Source organism: Hydra viridissima, unplaced genomic scaffold (assembly GCF_058129835.1).
Source record: "Hydra viridissima isolate aposymbiotic clone 2 unplaced genomic scaffold, HvirCarnegie_v1 scaffold_10, whole genome shotgun sequence".
In the NCBI taxonomy this organism is placed as follows: Eukaryota; Metazoa; Cnidaria; class Hydrozoa; order Anthoathecata; family Hydridae; genus Hydra; species Hydra viridissima.
Window position 1 is genome coordinate 6,642,096 of NW_028324309.1, and position 17,756 is coordinate 6,659,851.

Below are 17,756 nucleotides of genomic sequence, written 5' to 3' on the forward strand. Positions count from 1 at the left end.
AAACATGTAAATTGTGCACTCAAAGTGATTTTTCTAAATTATTTTTGCCAGTATACAAATGGCTTTTAGATTTGTAATTTTGATAAAAATAAATACCAAAAAGTGTTCTCCAGTGTATTTTTTATCGTCGTTGCGTTTTCTTATTTAACCATTTTGAATCTTTGAAAGAACCTTCTTACATTAGGATTATAGGGTATAAGTTTGTAAAACACCGATTGGTTGGTTACATTTAAAAATATCTTTAGATCGGAATCTCGAAATCAAACTCTACAGAAGCAAGTTTTTCAGTAAATTTGTTTGGTCAAAATTAGATTTTCGAAGAGGAAGAAAAACAAATGAGCCTGGAAAATAAATTACCGATTCCTTAGCATTAAACATTTAGCTTTATAAAATAATTTACGACAAGGAAAACAACCGTTGCAAATGAAGTTATTCAACTTTTAACCGAGAAAATTTCATGCTTTCATTTTTTCTTCAAACGAGTTTGAAAATAAAAATAGTTCTGTCGGGTATCGAAAATCTAACGAGGCTTGAACTCGATACAACAACGCTTTCGCTAGATTAACTTATTTTCTCACCAAAGTAATTTGTTCAAAATAATTTGCCCATCATAATTCTGTCTTTAGCGCTCTATACTTTTGTCGAATTAGAATTTAAAGAATTTCGTAAATCTTCCAGTAATTTTTTTAGATGTTGAATTTCCGTATCTTTTGCTTTGAGGGCAGAACGGAGAGAATCTAATGTCTAAAGAAGAAAAAAAAAACACACAAACAGAAATTTTTGTAAACAATTCAAAAAAAATAAATTGAAGTGCTTTAACGAAAAAGAAATTGTTGAAGAAAATGAACGCGTATTAATCAGTAAAAAAGTGCTATTTTATTGAGGGGGTGAATCCAGTACCTCTTCTTGATCGCAGAATAAAGTGGAATTTAAAACATCATAAGCTGGTGGTCGTTTATCAGGAATAGATGATGTCATCTGAAGAATTAGAGTTGACTAGAAAAAAAACATCAATTATTGAGAAAAGATGAAATAAAAGATAAACATCTGTAGAGTATTGAAAAACACATCACAGAATTTAGTTTACCTCTTCGTTCCAAAGAGTATTCACTTCGCCACATGTATTTTGATGAAGCAACCCATTTATTAGATGAACTCTCTCCATTTCAGTGTTAAAAGGATGAAATAACTCGAAGAATATTATGCCGACACTAAAGATGTCTACCTGAAAAAAAGATGTCTACCTGTCTAAAGATGTCTACCCGAAAAAAATTCTCCTGGTTATGATTATTTAGAGTTATGTTATTGAGTTATGCAACACGCAAAAGAATGTAACTGCTGATAGAGGAAGTAAAAAAATTTAAAGAACTACGCAGTCATAAAGGAAACCTTATTTGTGTAGATGGAAGACGTCTTTTGTTCTGGAGCAGCATATATGGTTGTTCCAACATCTGTTGTGTGTAATTCTGAGAATGTAGAAAACTGAGGGTTGGAGGAACGTGTCATACTTCTATCAGACTCTAACATTTTATAAAAAAAATATTTTGAATTTTTTATTTAATATAATGACAATATTAAGAAAATGCTCTACATAACAACTATTACCGAAGAAAGTATTGCTAGAAGTTTTCGATTTTTCATTACGGGCAGTTCGAGCAAGACCAAAATCTCCTATCTTGATACACATGCCATCTTTTTGCGTTTCATTGATAAATATATTTGCTGGCTATAAATAGAAAAATAAAAGTTGTAAGAAAGATAATCATAGTTCCTGTGTAAACGTTTCATCCCTTTCCTCGTTAAGTTCGTACTTCTCGTTTATATAAGATAACAACTTGTAACAATAGAAAACAATGTTAAAAATTGAATATTAATGCCAACTTTTAAATCTCGATGCAGAAGCCCTTTAGAATGAATGTATTGCAGTGCACGGAGTATTTGCTTTAAAATGTTTAGGTTTGTGTTTCTATCAACACCTACAGAAGTAGAGAAATGAAAGGTTACACATTGATAGATGAAACACTTAGCATACTGAGAAAAAGATTTATTTCCAACTATAACCAAAAGTAAACCTTTTACAGATTTAAGCTTTTCATTCCTCCGTTTTATCCACGATTTTAAAGTCAACTGACAAAGCTCCATTTGAATAAAAAGAGTCATCATCAATTTCTAAAAAAAAAAATACATTTTAACATTTTATAACAACTCCTTTTTGCTCTTACGTTCGTCAACACATTCTATTAAAGAACTAATAAAATTAAGTTTCTGAAAAAGTTAGTGATATAGAAAAATTGTTGTGAAGCAAGAGCGGTGCTGTGACAGAGTAATATAGTCATGCCGGAGCAATCAGGTTTCGCATGAAGCAAAGAAGGTTGAGTCCGAGATTTTTAAAAGCTGTACAAATTACAAATACGATGAATACCGTAGCTCTTTTACATCTGTGAAAATCATCGCCATTGCCTTTGCAAATATCCACATCATAACTTTTGGAAATGTTACCATGAGATGTTCTACTGTTATTTTGAGACTTTTTTGGTGTGACACAACCGGAAATAGATAGCTGCTCGTTGGAAACGTTTATTTCTTTTTTTCCAAACAACTGGCTTGAAAGGCTAACACAAAAACATTTACGTGATGAAAGAACAACTTAATTATAAATCCCACAATATAAGATGACAGTTATCTAAATAAGCATTACTCATTTACTGCATTCCTACAACAATTTTAGAAGAATGTTTTCTACTGAAATCAATGTACACAGCGGAAAAAAATATTTTAATAAAAACCTGTTTTTTGGGTTAACTCTCTTTCTGCCTAACAACAAAGACAAAAGAATAATAACAACTAAGACAAAAGAATCATAATAAAAAAGACAAAAGAATAGTAGCAACAAAGACAAAAGAATAATAACAACTAAAACAAAAGAATAAAAAAAAGTTTTTAAAAATATTGATGAATTTAGATGAGAATATGAACGAAAAATTTCAAAAGTGGTGATTTGGCCTACTTAAAATATAGCAAACTTTTATGCTTTGAAGAAAATCAGCTAAAACAAAAAATATTGTATCAATAAACATTTGTTAACATAATTGATGTTTTATAATTAACTGATGCAATACCTACTTCCTCAAATAGCAATTTAGAAATCAAAATAACGCAGGCATAGAACTTTCAACATAATGTAGGTATAGAAAATTTCTGTTCTGCAGTTTGCTAGTTCTTGTTCAAACATTGAATTAAAGTTATTGAAATAAAAAAAAGGGCATAAAACTTGTTCAAATATAACAAAAAAATAAAATAATAAAAATAAAAATTTAATGGTTGGGTAATTATTCTCAGTGCGATTTCTTTTAAACTCAGCATTAGAAAAAGTAAAACCAATCCAATAAATATAGCTTTTCAACTTTAAGATCTTCAGTGCTTCATAAAGCACCTTTCATGGGTTTGAAACTATTTTAAAAAATACAGTATTCAAAGATTTACAATTTTATTTTAGTCACCTTTGAGAAAGGTGACTAATACAAAATTGTAAATCTTTGAATATGGAGTATTGAGCAAAAAAAAAAACTCCACTATGAAATGTGCTTCAAAATTTTAAAAAGGATTTTAAATGGTAAGGTACAGACTTTTTTTAGGTTTAAAATCAAAAATTCTTTAACTGAATACAAAGATTCACTAGCATTTTTTTTATAACACTTTTTAACTTTACCTGCTTGCTGAACTTCATCATGACCATATTCTAACCACGATGAATGATAGCGCACTATATTAGGATGATCTAAGTCAGAGAAAATACGCACCTCCCTTAGTGTCTAGAAGCAAAACAGTTAAAAGCTGAAAAAAATTGGAACAAAATATTGAAATAACAAAAAAAATTTTACTAAAACAAAAAGAGATTTATTTGGTTCAAAAATTCAAATCATCAAACTAATATCTTTACACTTGTTAACTCACATTTTTTGAAGCTATACCTTTAAACAATCTTGAGGCTGAGTATCAATAAAAATAATCTTTTTAATTGCATAGAACTTTTGATCAAGAAGATTTTTAGCTTTAACAACTTTCCCAAAACCCCCTCTGCCTAACAAATCACTTTCCCAAAATGTTTCTTTATACCATGACTGCAGGGTTAATGATATATTATTTCTAAAAGTATTACACAAATTTAAAAATGTAAATCTAAATAGCGAAACAAATAAATTGCCTTAAAGGAAATTACTTTAGTACTATATGAAATTAAAACTTACTTAGCAGACATATGCCACAATCTTTCAGGTAGCATATTTGGAATACCATCCATCTAAAAACATTTTTTATAAATATAACATTATAAGATGGCCATTAAATATGAAAGATTTCCAATAAAATATTCAAAGATTTACAAATTTTTTTTGAGAACATTGTTTTGTTGTTGAGGTTCTATAAAATGTTATATAGAATCAAACATTACCACATGGAACTAAAAGTGAGCAAATATTGAAAATGCACCTTTATTGTGCTAACTGCACTCTTCATTAACTCAGAGAAAGCAGCATTGTACTTTTTTCTGACAGCTTGTAAGTCATCTAAATATGACAAGTTTGGTATCAGCTAAACAAAAAAATATTTAAAAAAAGATCAGGTTTGTAATCATTTTTAACACTTTAAGTGACCTATTACTGATAAACAACCATAAATAACTATTTTCTTATAAACAACTATTTTTCTTATTATATAACCATAACATTAATTTTCTTATAAATAACCATAACATTAATTTTCTTATAAATAACCATAACATTAATTTAATGAAAAAAACTTTAATGACATTAAAGTAATTAACCATGATCGTAAACCATGAATAAATGTGTAATAATATAATAAATGTATAGTAATATAATAAATGATAAAAATATTACCTTCATCTTTGATAAATGGTCACAAACAACTGTAAATCAATAAAAATATTTTTTTATATAAATTAAATTTTTTTTTTGTAATACTATTTTAATTGTCTTCATTATATTTAAGAAATATAAACTTACACTTAAACAACTGTCTACTTGATTTTTCATTCACACTATAAAATTTGCAAATATGCTCAAGTAAGGAGACAAGCATTAAGTGATTGGCTGGTTGATAATCAATAGAAGATGCAACTAAGTCAATCTTTGAAGATGAAGAGCTTGAATGAGATAAGAAATCATCTAGTAAAAATATAAAAAATTAAATTATTAGTAGGCACTTTATAATTCTGTTATAAACTTACCAAAAATTACTAATGTTGTAGGAAAACCTTTAAGTAAGATAAAAATATTGTAATTCAAAAACACTTTTCAAAACTGGTGAACATTCAAACATAAAAACTGTTCAACTTTCAATGTCCACTGATGAATGCTCAAAAATACAAACCATGAAAATCATCATATCTTTCAAAACCAATTGATGAATGTTTAGAAAGAGAGTTTGTATATTTAAAGCTCATCTTTTTTTGTTGACCTTTTCAATTCAAAATCATCTAAAATAATCTCTAAGAAAATAATATCTCCAAGAAAATAATCTCTCAGAAAATAATCTCTCTACAAAAAAAAAAGTCAGAAATTGAAGTAATCTTTACTTATTTAACATTGAAGAGTTTGAAAAATACTCTTGAAAAACAGTTTTAACAATAATATTTGTTCTTCTAGTATCTACAACAATCAAAGCAAATGTTGTCTTTTATTCTAATCTAGTTATCTTATATGCTGCTGTTGTAATGAGAATTTCAATGTCATATAATTTAAATTAAATATTCCCAGCTTTGTTTAAAGTTAGACATTCTTTAATAAATTAATTTCGACATTTTTTTTTGTAGAAACATCAAGATAAACAATTATTCAATATAGTTAGCTATAAAAAATTTATAAAAAAATAAGTTAAACATGTAAAAAAATGACTTCAAATATGTATATAAAAAAAATCAAAGCCTTGACGTTTGTAACGCAAACTTTAACGTCATTGTTTGACGTTTGTAACGCAAACTTTAACGTCATTGTTTGATTTTTAAAAAACCTCTAAAAAATTTAAAAGGGACAAAGAATTGTTTATAAGTTAAACTTAAAATATTTGATCAATTTTTTGACTTTTTTTTACTTAAATTTTTCATTAGTTTATTTAATGTTGAGTTATTTACAAAAGTTAAATCTTTTTACTACAATTTATAAAAATAATAAGAAATGATAAAATAATTTGTTACATGTTTCTGTAAACTATTACTTGAACACTTGCAGTTTCAAAAAACATCAAATGGCACATTTTTAAAAAAATTTTAACGGGTTGAAATTATGAAAAACAAAAGAATGTTACTATTAAAATGATTTTTTGAAAAAAAATCTCTAAGAAAACAAACTTAAAATGTCTGTAAATAATGTCTGACTTAAAATGTCTGTAAATAATGTCTGATTGAAGTAACTTTTTTTTAAATGTTATTACTGATTCAGAAAGCTTAGAAATAACTTGTTCTAAATATATGAATAACTTGAGTTGTTTTTTTTTAAATCAAGTTGCCTGGTTTTTTCGTGGAGGATCATATTATTGATTCAACCAATCAAACAAGATTGTTGCTAAAATAGCTTTAATAAATATTTTTTAAAACATTTTATGCATACATTCATTTTATGCTTCATTTCAAATGTTATGTCACATTTATTTATTTTAAATGTCACAAATTTTATGCTTACATTCATTTTATGCTTCATTTCAAATGTTATGTCACATTTTATATTAGTAACTTTAAAAAAGTTTTAAAATAGCACTACATTCTTTATTTTCAAAGCAAATGGAGCATATTTTGAAAAAAACGAAATTATGAGAAAAAAAAATATATAAAAAGAAATTATGACCTTAATAAAGTTAATGCAAAATAAATTTGAAAAAATTATCTAAAAAAAAAAGAAAAAAAGAAAAAAATTTAAATAAAACTTAGAAAAAAAAATTTCTCAACTATAACACTTTTGTATACACAATCTTTCTTCAGGCATAAGATCGGGATGCCAAAAATCAACTAATAATACAATTCTACTTGCTTGTTCATTATTTGAAGTGTATTGCACAGAATGTACTAAACTGTCATCAAATAAAACAGCTCTACCTTGTTTCCATTCCACTTTTTTTCCAGCTACAATAAGTTCACATTTATCACCTGGTTCCAGTTCTGGAACAGTTAATGCTATATGACAACGAAGTCTAATGTTTGTAGGACCTGTATGCTCAGGAATGACTGTATTTGGATGAACAACCGAAAAGAAGACATAACCAAACAAACAATTGTCAATAATATTATTGCACTTTTTTAATATGGAAACAGTCTCTGTACAAAGATTTGTAATTTTTAAGTTCTGAACACCTTGATTAAATAAATAAAGTCTGGACCATTTGCATGTGTCATGTTTTTCCAAGAAAAGCTTATCTTCTAATAAATAATAATCTTGCAAAAAAAATTTTGCACTTTCCTCTAACTTTTTTATATCAGATTTGTAAGACTCTGGTAGATCTTTAATGTTCCAAATACTATGTGATTTCAATTTTTCAATATACAGAACAAATTTTGATGCTGAGGATGGAGAAAGAACAGCAGTTTTTATTCTTTCTAGTTTTTTATCAAAAAAAAAATTTTGTTGAAAAGTATTTTGCGCTTGTTTAGCAACAACTATATTTCTATTACATCTTAAGCAGTCAGATGATTCACATAGTTCAGTTTCATTTCTTTTACATTCTTTTCTGAAGCTGTAAAATCTCCAAATGAAAGCCATGAAAACACTTGGGAATATAATCATCAGAATACCAGAAAGAAAAGGTTCAAACATGGTAGGAGTTTTAAAGTTTGAGGAATGATAATATAATACACTATCAAAACTATTTTACAGAAATATAAACATTAAAATTTCAAAAAACTTTCATTTTTTCTAGAATGAACTTTGTCTTCAGTATCTTTTTGTTTAGACAAAAAAAGTTGAAATATTTTTTTATATTTTAAAGCCTCTTGAAGATTTTAACCAAAAAAAACATATAACTACTTCTTTCAACTTAATTTAAGTTTAAAATATTTACAACTCATTTTATAAATATTCAATTAATTTACAAAACAAGATAAATCATTAAAATAAGCAAAAATAATTGCATGAAGTAAAATTATAAAACATTTTTCAGAGAGCTTAATTTTTTTACCTAGGAATATTGAGTACTTAACATTTAACACGACAGCATAAATAAAGAACACACAAAAAATGTCTTTCTCTATTAAACTAATTTTATGGTATTTGAAATTAAAGACATAAAAATTAACAATAGATAAACTGATTATCATTCCATCAACCATGCATTAACTATTACGTTCATTTATACCAGGGTTTTGAATAACAATTAGCATGTACTCTTTCTCTAAAATAAAAGATATTGAAATTCAATGCTTAGTTTCAGAAGGATTGAGTAAAAACAATTGTTTAATCAATCATTAAAAAATTTGTTATACTATGATTAATTTTTAAAAAAGGAAAAATTTTTAATTTGATTTTAGAAAGTTTTTAGAAAAAAATTAGAAAAAAAGGTTCTGGAGAACAAAAACCCTATTGGAAGCACATTAGGAGAGCAAATCCTAACTTAAACTTTGTATTTCTACTCCCCTAAATAGCAAATTAAAAATAAACAGTGAACATAAAAACAATATAAAAACATATGAAGCACAACATCAACAAAAAGGCTACCTGGAGCTACCATTATTTCATGCTTTTTAGATCTGATTCGCAAGAAAGTCAAGTCATTCTAAAACAAGCAATTAATGAAAACAGGACTAAGGTAATTTATTTTTCATAGTATCAACAGAAAGTTTACATTAAATCTTAATTTACAAGTAGGTAATTCTATTTATGTAACCACTGGGGTAACTCTGTTTATGTTTGAACTTTTTGTGCAGCAGTATAAAGTTAAAGATTATGTAAGTTGACTTAATTTGGAAGAAAAATGTATTTCTTACTTGAGGGTCTATGTCACGCACAGTACTTCTTGCTTTGGCAGTCAGTTGATGGATAAGTCCTGCATATTGAACTGTAGTGGAATTGTCCAAAGTTGTTCTGATAGGAATACCTGAAAATAATTTTGTAAAAAATGTAAAACTTTTATCTGATAAAAGTTTTACATTCTTTATTACTTGGCAGTATTTAAATCTAAGATGTTAAGTTTCAATTCATGCAATTACAGCTGTTTTTTAGTTATTTTTTTTTTAAATTTTTGGTGCTGCATTACTTGCCAAGCATTAAAAGAAATTTTCTCAAACTTAATGAGACTTTCTAACATTTAAAGTAAATTTATTTGAAGACTAAGTAATTTTATGATAATTAAGTCTTTAAGTAAACAAATATTAAATCTGGAAACATGAAATTAAAAATATTTTTTTAAGCACTTATAAGTAATACAGCACCAAAATTATTTAAAACACAGTTAAAAATGTTTTTAAAAATATTAAAAATACATGTATTAAAACTTAATGATGTTAGTTTAAATGCTGCAATAAACTACTGCAGTTAAATTAAATCCAAATAAAAAAATATTTACCTTCTTGATTAACAACAATAATACCAATAACTCCTTTATGACTTCCAATCCTCTTCAAAGTTTCTTCAATTTCAGACTAGACAGAAGAAAAAAATTTAATCTTGGTATCTTAATGTTTTTCTTACTTCATTTTTGAAATTTCATATTTTTAAATTATATCTTTCACATCAGTAGAAAATTTTCAAAAAAAAGATGAACTCTAACAATGTTAAATTGAATCTCCACCGATAAACTGCTTTTACCAAATAATTTTGAAATTTACTTATTCATGACATGTGATACAAATACTTTAACCCATTAATAGAGAAAAACTGATGCTTTAAACGCAAGCATGATTATGCAGTAGAGAAATCAATTTTTAAAACTTTTTTAAAAGTTTAGAGACACTGTAAACTGTAAATCAATTTGTGGAATATTGCTTTTCATTGACAAGAACACTTTTAAAACGACTTTTACCCTTCCCTGCCTGCCCCGATAAAGAAACTTTTTAACATTTCTATTAAACTATATATATATATATATATATATATATATATATATATATATATATATATATATATATATATATATATATATAGGTGTGCGAAACTCAAAGTTTCAAGTTCGAGTTTATTTAATAATCAAACTCGAATCGAATATGTTTAGTTAATCGAATATAATTTGAATTTGGAACCAAAAGTTCGATATTTAAAAAGTTGCTGTAAAATAGTGTTAAAATGCTTAAAAAAAGTCACTGTAAAATAATATTAAATGCTTCAAAATGGAGGACGAGAGAGTAAGGAGCATTATTTGGAATTTTTTGATAGGCGTAAAATTAATGATACTATTTTGGATTTTGTAAAATTGGAAAATGCAGTCAAAAAATATCTTGTCTTACTTCATCTACAACTGGCTTATTTACTCACCTGAGAAGCTATCATAAGAAGGAATCAGCAGAGGGTGATAAAAAGGCACAAGAAGCAAAAAGAATGAAAAAGGAAGAAAATAAAGCTGGAAAACAACTGTCAATTAGTGTCACAGATCTGTGGGCTAAGAAAACACTATGGAAGTCTGATTACGAAAAAGTTAAAGAAATAACACGAGGTATTGGGCGCATATTGGCTTCCAATTACCTGTGGTACGATTTGATTGAAGGACAAGGTTTTCAGGCACTTATGAATTTAATGTACACTTTCACTAGTTTGTTTAATAATTTTAAACTCGAGCTTGAACTTGATCAAATTTTTGTTATTTCAATCGCACGCGATCAAAGATATAAAACCTAATCTCGCACAGCTCTAATATATATATACATTTTATAAAAATATATATATACATTTTATAAAAATATATATATATATATACAGTGGGGTGCAAAAAAAAAGCCACACTAACATTTTTTCTTGACTTTAAGTATAAAATGTATAATCAAGCAAAACAAAAAAAATTGGATGTGGCAGTGAAAAGTTCAGGAAAGAAGAGGTATGTTATATATATACACTAATAATTATATAACAAAAATCTTTAAAAATACGGAATAATATGGGCGCATTTAATATTTCAGAAAACAACTAACTAATATAGGAATTGGAATAATTATTGAAGCTGCTGACCGAGGAGAGTCTTTTAGAAGAATTGGAAAGCGTTTTAATTGGCAAAACTCTGCTATTAGCAGATTGGTGAAGAAATATAAACGAACTGGTAAAACTGAAAGGTCTATTGGATCAGGGAGAAAACCTAAAACTTCAAATAAGGAAGATCGCTACATTCTTAACTTTGTCAAAAAAGATCGTAAAATCACATGTAGTGAGATAAAACTAGATTTGAACCTTACTAATATCTCAAAGTGGACAATATCTCATCAAATAAAAGCATCAGGTGAATTTTTTTCTGGAAACCAAATAAAAAAATCATTTGTTAGTGAAATCAATCACAAAAAAAGATTAAAGCCATGCATTGAGCACAAAGGTTGGATATGTCAACAATGGGCTAAAGTTATTTGGAGCGACGAATCTCCTTTCATCTTTTTTGAAAAGCACCATGGACCAGCATTTGTATCACAAAATCTTAGTTAATCAACTTTGACTAAGTATAAAAGAACTTTTTCCTAATGTTGACTACGTCTTTCAAAAGGATAACGATCCCAAACATACAGCACCGTTGAATAAAAGATATCTAGAATCTAAATTGATACCATTTATGTTTTGGCCAGCACAGTCACCTGATTAAATCCAATAGAAAACCTAAGGTCTATGCTGGATAAAAAATTGAAAGATCGTAGGATAACAAATGAAGATGAACTGTTCCAAATTCTTCTTGTTGGTTGGAAAGCATTGCCAAATGACTTATTAAAAAGACTTGTAGATAGTATGTCTTCTAGATGCGTAGAAGTCATAAAAAGTAAAAGCAATTAAGTACTGATACAGCTAAAACTTGAAAAATACTTCATAAATCCTAATCTTTTTATTATATGTAATATACAATAATATCAAAAGCATTAAATCAAAATTGTCTTATATTACTTTTATTATATGAGTTTAAGGCAGCTTTTATTGCTTTTTTTTATTAAAAAAATGAGTGTGGCGTTTTTTTTTGCACCCCACTGTATATATATATATATATATATATATATATATATATATATATATATATATATATATATACATATATACTATTATTGTTATTATATAAACTAAATAATTAGCTTGGTTTATATTACATTACTTAAAGTTTTAGTGAAAAAGTGAAACTTTAAGTAATGTAATATAAACCAAGCTAATTATTTAGTTTATATAATAACAATAATAGTATATTCACTCTACTTATTCTACGCTGTATTGAGCACTCTTACTGGAAATATTAACATAATTTCTACAATACTATATATATATATATATATATATATATATATATACATATATATATATATATATACATATATATATATATATATATATATATATATATATATATATATATATATATATATATATATATATATATATACATTTTATAAAAATATATTAATATATATATACATTTTATAAAAATATATTAATATATATATACATTTTATAAAAATATATTAATATATATATACATTTTATAAAAATATATTAATATATATATACATTTTATAAAAATATATTAATATATATATACATTTTATAAAAATATATTAGTATATATATACATTTTATAAAAATATATTAATATATATATACATTTTATAAAAATATATTAATATATATATACATTTTATAAAAATATATTAATATATATATACATTTTATAAAAATATATTAATATATATATACATTTTATAAAAATATATTAATATATATATACATTTTATAAAAATATATTAATATATATATACATTTTATAAATATATATTAATATATATATACATTTTATAATATATATATATATATATATATATATATATATATATATATATATATATATATATATATATTTATAAAATGTATATATATATATTTTATAAAAAAATATATATATACATTTTATAAAAATATATATATGTATATATAGACATTTTATAAATATATATATATACATATATATATACATTTTATAAAAATATATATATAGTTAATAAAAGCATATCTTACAAAATCACTTGAAAAATAATTTCAATTTTAATTAGTTTAATATTTTATTGAATGGTTCTCAACTGATGGAGGTTGTATATCAGTTTTGGCATGATAAAGCTGATACACACACATAAATTACATATATATATATATATATATATATATATATATATATATATATATATATATATATATATATATATATATATATATATAATATTTTCAAATTAAAAAGAGAGAAATGAAGTTCAATTTAATTAAATATAATTCTAATACAAAAATAACTATGAAAGAAAGAAAACATATTTTTAAAAATAGTAATAAAACTTAAACAAAAATAAAGTTGTTATTTAATATTACTTTTTTTATATAACCATTTAGAAAATTGGTTGAAAGTGTTGCTGTCATTATGTTTTAAAAGCACAACATTTTAATTCATTTTAAAAATATTATAAATTTTGTGTTGTATATTTTTATAAAATATAATATAAATATAAAAAAATAATTATAATAAAAAAATTGATAAAACTATCAATTTTTTTCAAAATCACAAAAAAGCCTCAGCTGTTCCTAAATAATTAAGAAAAATTTTCATTATCTGTATATTTGATCAGAATCTCTAATTTACTTTATTTTTTAGTTAAATGTTTAATCTTTTTTATTTCAAAAAATTTTTGAAAAAAAAATTGATTTTTATTTTCATCATTAATTGACACATAAATGCTGAAAAAAAAAACAAAGAAAATGATTTCAAAAAAATCAAACAAAACAGTTAATGGATACTTTAATTACTATCTTTAATGATTAATTAGAATATAATAAACTCTACTTTTGACTTTTAATAAATGTAATATAGTCTTAAAATTCAATAAAGTGGAAACAAAAAACACACTTAAACTAAAGAAGTCTATGGTAACAACTTTATACTATTATGAACTCTCAAAACTTCTTTTAAAAAGTATTAAATTTTAGAATGATTTATTATAAATTTGTAATTTTCTAAATTAAATTACATGTTAAATTACATATTAAATTACATTAAAATTAAATTACATCTATATTTAGTTTATTAAAGAAGTTTAAATTAAGTTAAGTTTTGGAGTATGCCATGTTTTTAAAGGAATTTTTCAAACTAAAAACTGTTTAAAATTCATATAAAAAGAATTTAAAATTTTTAAAATAGAATTTAAATGATGTTTTGCAGTGTGAAACCCAGTGCACTCTTAGTAATGATAATACACTTAAGTAGGAAGAGGTGACTGAGAGTAATATACTACTTTACAAAGTATTTACAAAATTATAAGCCAATATTCCTTTACCTGACGAGTTTTATTATCCTACTTTAAAATGACTAAGTTAAATCTGAATATCTGAGCTAAATAATAAGAAATATTCGAAGGGAATAAAAATAATTTACCATTATATCTAGTTAAACTACTCTTGTACTGTATGGACCCGTCTCCAGTCACAACCTTGTTTTGTGCTTTTGATTGATAACTTATAAAATGTTCGACCGGTTTAATTTTTCCGTACTGTTTCTTATGCCAAACTCTTAATCGATAAAGAAAATATGGTTGAGACGGCACAACGAGTTGTAACGTTGCAACGTAGCGGGAATAATTTATTTGAAAAAAAAAAAATTATCAGAAACAGTTCGCAATTTCGAAACCACCATAGCATACACAGTTATAAACTAGATTTTGAAAACTTTCTGTTACATGAAAAATAAAAAAATTTAAAAAGACGATTTTTGGTATTTAAGATAAGTTAAATTCAGAGATGGTGCTAACTAAATTTTTGTATATTTACACTGGTGCCAATTAAAAATGTCTTCCTAAATATTGCGGTAATCGGGCGACCAAGCTTACTACCCCTCTATTTAGTGGGGATGTCAAAATTATATTGTCATAACTAGGGATGTTGACTTAAAATAATAATAGACACTTCTCTAATTCGATTGCGCAACTAATTTCTCAGCTTGAAAAAGAGGCCAGTAAGGACAAAAGTGTAAACAGATAAAAACTCTTTCTCGAAATTATAAAATTAAAAACATAATTTTGCTCCAAAAGATGTCTCATTCCAACTCAAGCATTTTCAGACCAAACGAAGTGAAAAAAGGTGGAAGAGGGATGTATTGCTGTATTCCACTGTGCGGAAGTTCGTTTTATAATAACAATATGGAAAAGACTAACATTGCTCTATTTTCTTTCCCAATTAAGAAAAAAAAACTTGATGTTTACAGAGCTTGGTGTAGCGAAATATTTAAATATAAACGTAAAGGAGGTGCTGATAAATTTGAAATAATGAAACACACGAAAGTGTGTGAATTTCACTTTAGGCATGAGGAAATACAAGTTGGTTCAGGATGCGGTAAAAAAAACTTTAAAATCAGGGAATGACGTTCCTAGCATTTTTTCATTCAAGACACCACAAGATAAGTTACCTAGAAAATCTCCATGCAAAAAGTTGAAATATCCAGAGTTTACAACTTATATTGATACTGAAACTCATACAATAATCGATTCTACAATCATAGAAAAAAAAATAGAAGTATGTCATGAAAGTTACATGAAAGCTTGCTTGAAAAATATAAAACTTTAAAAATAATAAAGGACCAGCTAAAAAATAATATTTTTAGCTACCAAAATTTTGAAAAAGAAAAAATAGTTTGCCGCTATTTGTTTACATTTTTGTCCTTACTGACCTCTTTTTCAAGCTGAGAAATTAGTTGCGCAATCGAATTAGAGAAATGAGCCAATTTCTCATAAGACGGTTTTGTCGCAACTAATGTTGCATGAAAATAAAGTTTGGGCTATCTATAAAATTTTATCAAGTATGGTAAATTTTATCAATAGGGATGTACAAAATAGATTTGGTTTTGCACGAATCTGCTTTTTAAATGTTTTTGGATATCATCAAGTAATGAGGCCCAATAATTTTTTCCACTCCGTTACCGTAACATAAGTGTAACTACATCTGTGAATTATTATTTTTTTTGTAACAAATTCTATTTTTCTAAAGAAATATACTGGGTACTATAAATACAGCCTACATGTTAAGTATATTAGCCAAATTTAATGAGATAAAAAATTTAATTTATGTGACAATGTCTGCTCCGTTACTGACATTTGCTAATTATTTATTATTTAAAAGCAAAACAGTGTAAGTTACATTTTAAATTAAAGGGAAAATCTTAGTATACAAATAAATTCAGTACATTGTCTTTTTAAAAAAGGTAAAGCGTCTTTAAAAAAAGAAACAAACTCGACAAAAATCTTTTTCGGATTTAAATTGTACAAATACTGTCCGCTCCGTTACTGGATCATTACCATACATCATTAATGTGAAGAAAGTTGTGGTCGCTCACAACATCATTTGCTTCAATCAACAATATTCAAATTTTCATCGAAATTAACCAGATCAATGATATTGTTGCTTAAATGTTGAAATTGGTCATCATTGACATCCATTGCATCGGCCGAAGTAATGCTTTCATCACTGTTAAAATTCTGAAATATTAAAAAGAAATTCACGGAAGTACTTAAAATAATTTTAATTATTATGGAAGCAAATAAATAAGCAAAATAATAAAATACACAAATATTTTTTTACCGTGCTAGTGTTTTTGGAAAACATGTAGCAAACTGTAGCCCTCTTACAGAAGCAACTTCAATCTCGATACAAAACATTAAATTTTCTGTCTGTGTGCTGCTGATGCAATTTCATAGCGCCTGTAATAGCCTTTAATGTTTTGGAACATTTTGAGTCAAAAGAAATAATTTTGGATCCCTCAATATAGTAAAACTTTATTAATGAATGTCCATTGTTAAGAAAATTATATAAACTTTCTGCATCTGGAAGGTCACAACCCATATTAAGCAACTGATCTGCCTGACGTTTCACAGATCCTCCTATCGCATCCGGTGCTCCCTTGCCATGCCCACTTTCAAAAAAATTCCAACTGGCTAAATTAAATTTTAATTCGTATACCAATGTAGAGAATAAGAAGAAGTTTGGCTTATTCCTATATTGTGTGGTTGGTCCATCAGAAAAAAAATGAAGATCTGTAATTTGTGGGTTATCTATCTTGAGTTCAATTAGCACGGGTTCCAGATGTGCCCATATAGAAGGAGGATCGTGCCTCAAAGAGTCGGATATAGTTGTAAATGACTGATGTCCATCCATTTTATAAATTACTCCTGTATGCAATGTAGCTTGCTTGTTACTTGCTCCAAAATGTGAAGATTGAATTGCAGCAAAATACTTGCACACATAGTTCTCAGAAAAATCTATATGTATAACAGCTTCGTTCACATTTACTGTTTCTTTTAATTGTTTGTACATTCTGAACTGGTGTCTTATTATAAAAACATGCTTGCACAGCTCGTTTCGAATAACTTATTTAATTAATTATTTTTTTTATTAATTTATTTAATTAAATAAACACGTCAACCATTAGGGACTTACTGCAGCGATAAAATATGATTACCTTGCAGCGTTAAATATGATTACCATATATACGCTGCGTTCTTTTACTTACAATACAATAAATTGAATATATGGTAATCGTTCGTTCTTTTACTTTCAATTTAT

At 25.8% G+C, this 17,756-nt stretch overlaps 3 protein-coding genes across 5 annotated transcripts; all 3 read right to left on the reverse strand.

Annotated features, from left to right (window-relative positions):
* Nucleotides 1-349: 349 nt before the first annotated feature.
* LOC149882891 (eukaryotic translation initiation factor 2-alpha kinase 1-like) lies at nt 350-6,536 on the reverse strand. 3 transcript variants are annotated; one of them, XM_090099933.1, is made up of 16 exons: nt 5,392-6,536; nt 5,025-5,186; nt 4,899-4,927; nt 4,489-4,590; nt 4,248-4,300; nt 3,972-4,146; nt 3,710-3,812; nt 2,787-2,814; nt 2,423-2,612; nt 2,073-2,169; nt 1,882-1,976; nt 1,606-1,726; nt 1,390-1,520; nt 1,088-1,225; nt 901-996; nt 350-744 (listed from the first exon to the last, which is right to left on the reverse strand). In XM_090099933.1, the coding sequence occupies exons 1-16, from the start codon at nt 5,462-5,464 to the stop codon at nt 631-633; spliced, it is 1,707 nt and encodes a 568-aa protein (XP_089956059.1). In that variant the 5' UTR covers nt 5,465-6,536; the 3' UTR covers nt 350-630. The 3 variants fall into 3 exon arrangements, 2 of the variants coding, with proteins under 2 accessions (XP_089956059.1, XP_089956060.1); XR_016456271.1 differs by having other exon boundaries at nt 418-744; nt 2,080-2,169; nt 5,392-5,551; XM_090099934.1 differs by having other exon boundaries at nt 418-744; nt 4,489-4,565; nt 5,392-5,499.
* A 289-nt stretch (nt 6,537-6,825) lies between these two features.
* On the reverse strand, nt 6,826-7,948 carry LOC145193346 (aspartate beta-hydroxylase domain-containing protein 2-like). The gene has a single exon (XM_080070810.2). The coding sequence runs from the start codon at nt 7,821-7,823 to the stop codon at nt 6,957-6,959; it is 867 nt and encodes a 288-aa protein (XP_079926936.2). The 5' UTR covers nt 7,824-7,948; the 3' UTR covers nt 6,826-6,956.
* Nucleotides 7,949-8,246: 298 nt separating this feature from the next.
* Nucleotides 8,247-14,720, reverse strand: LOC145193347 (dynein light chain roadblock-type 2). Its single transcript, XM_090099935.1, has 5 exons — nt 14,581-14,720; nt 9,568-9,643; nt 8,990-9,099; nt 8,721-8,778; nt 8,247-8,397 (listed from the first exon to the last, which is right to left on the reverse strand). The coding sequence occupies exons 1-5, from the start codon at nt 14,581-14,583 to the stop codon at nt 8,339-8,341; spliced, it is 306 nt and encodes a 101-aa protein (XP_089956061.1). The 5' UTR covers nt 14,584-14,720; the 3' UTR covers nt 8,247-8,338.
* Nucleotides 14,721-17,756: the final 3,036 nt, after the last annotated feature.

What these genes read in the sequence shown, in the direction of transcription:
- LOC149882891 (XM_090099933.1), bottom strand. Translation starts at nt 5,464, where the DNA reads ATGAGCTTTAAATATACAAACTCTCTTTCTAAACATTCATCAATTGGT. An exon ending in TGATGAAGTTCAGCAAGCAG is followed by an intron (nt 2,815 to 3,709) that starts GTAAAGTTAAAA and finishes CTTTGTTGTTAG; the next exon opens with GCAGAAAGAGAGTTAACCCA. An exon ending in AGAGTTAACCCAAAAAACAG is followed by an intron (nt 2,613 to 2,786) that starts GTTTTTATTAAA and finishes TTTTTGTGTTAG; the next exon opens with CCTTTCAAGCCAGTTGTTTG.
- LOC145193346 (XM_080070810.2), bottom strand. Translation starts at nt 7,823, where the DNA reads ATGTTTGAACCTTTTCTTTCTGGTATTCTGATGATTATATTCCCAAGT.
- LOC145193347 (XM_090099935.1), bottom strand. An exon ending in TATTGTTGTTAATCAAGAAG is followed by an intron (nt 9,100 to 9,567) that starts GTAAATATTTTT and finishes AATTATTTTCAG; the next exon opens with GTATTCCTATCAGAACAACT. An exon ending in TGCGTGACATAGACCCTCAA is followed by an intron (nt 8,779 to 8,989) that starts GTAAGAAATACA and finishes TGCTTGTTTTAG; the next exon opens with AATGACTTGACTTTCTTGCG.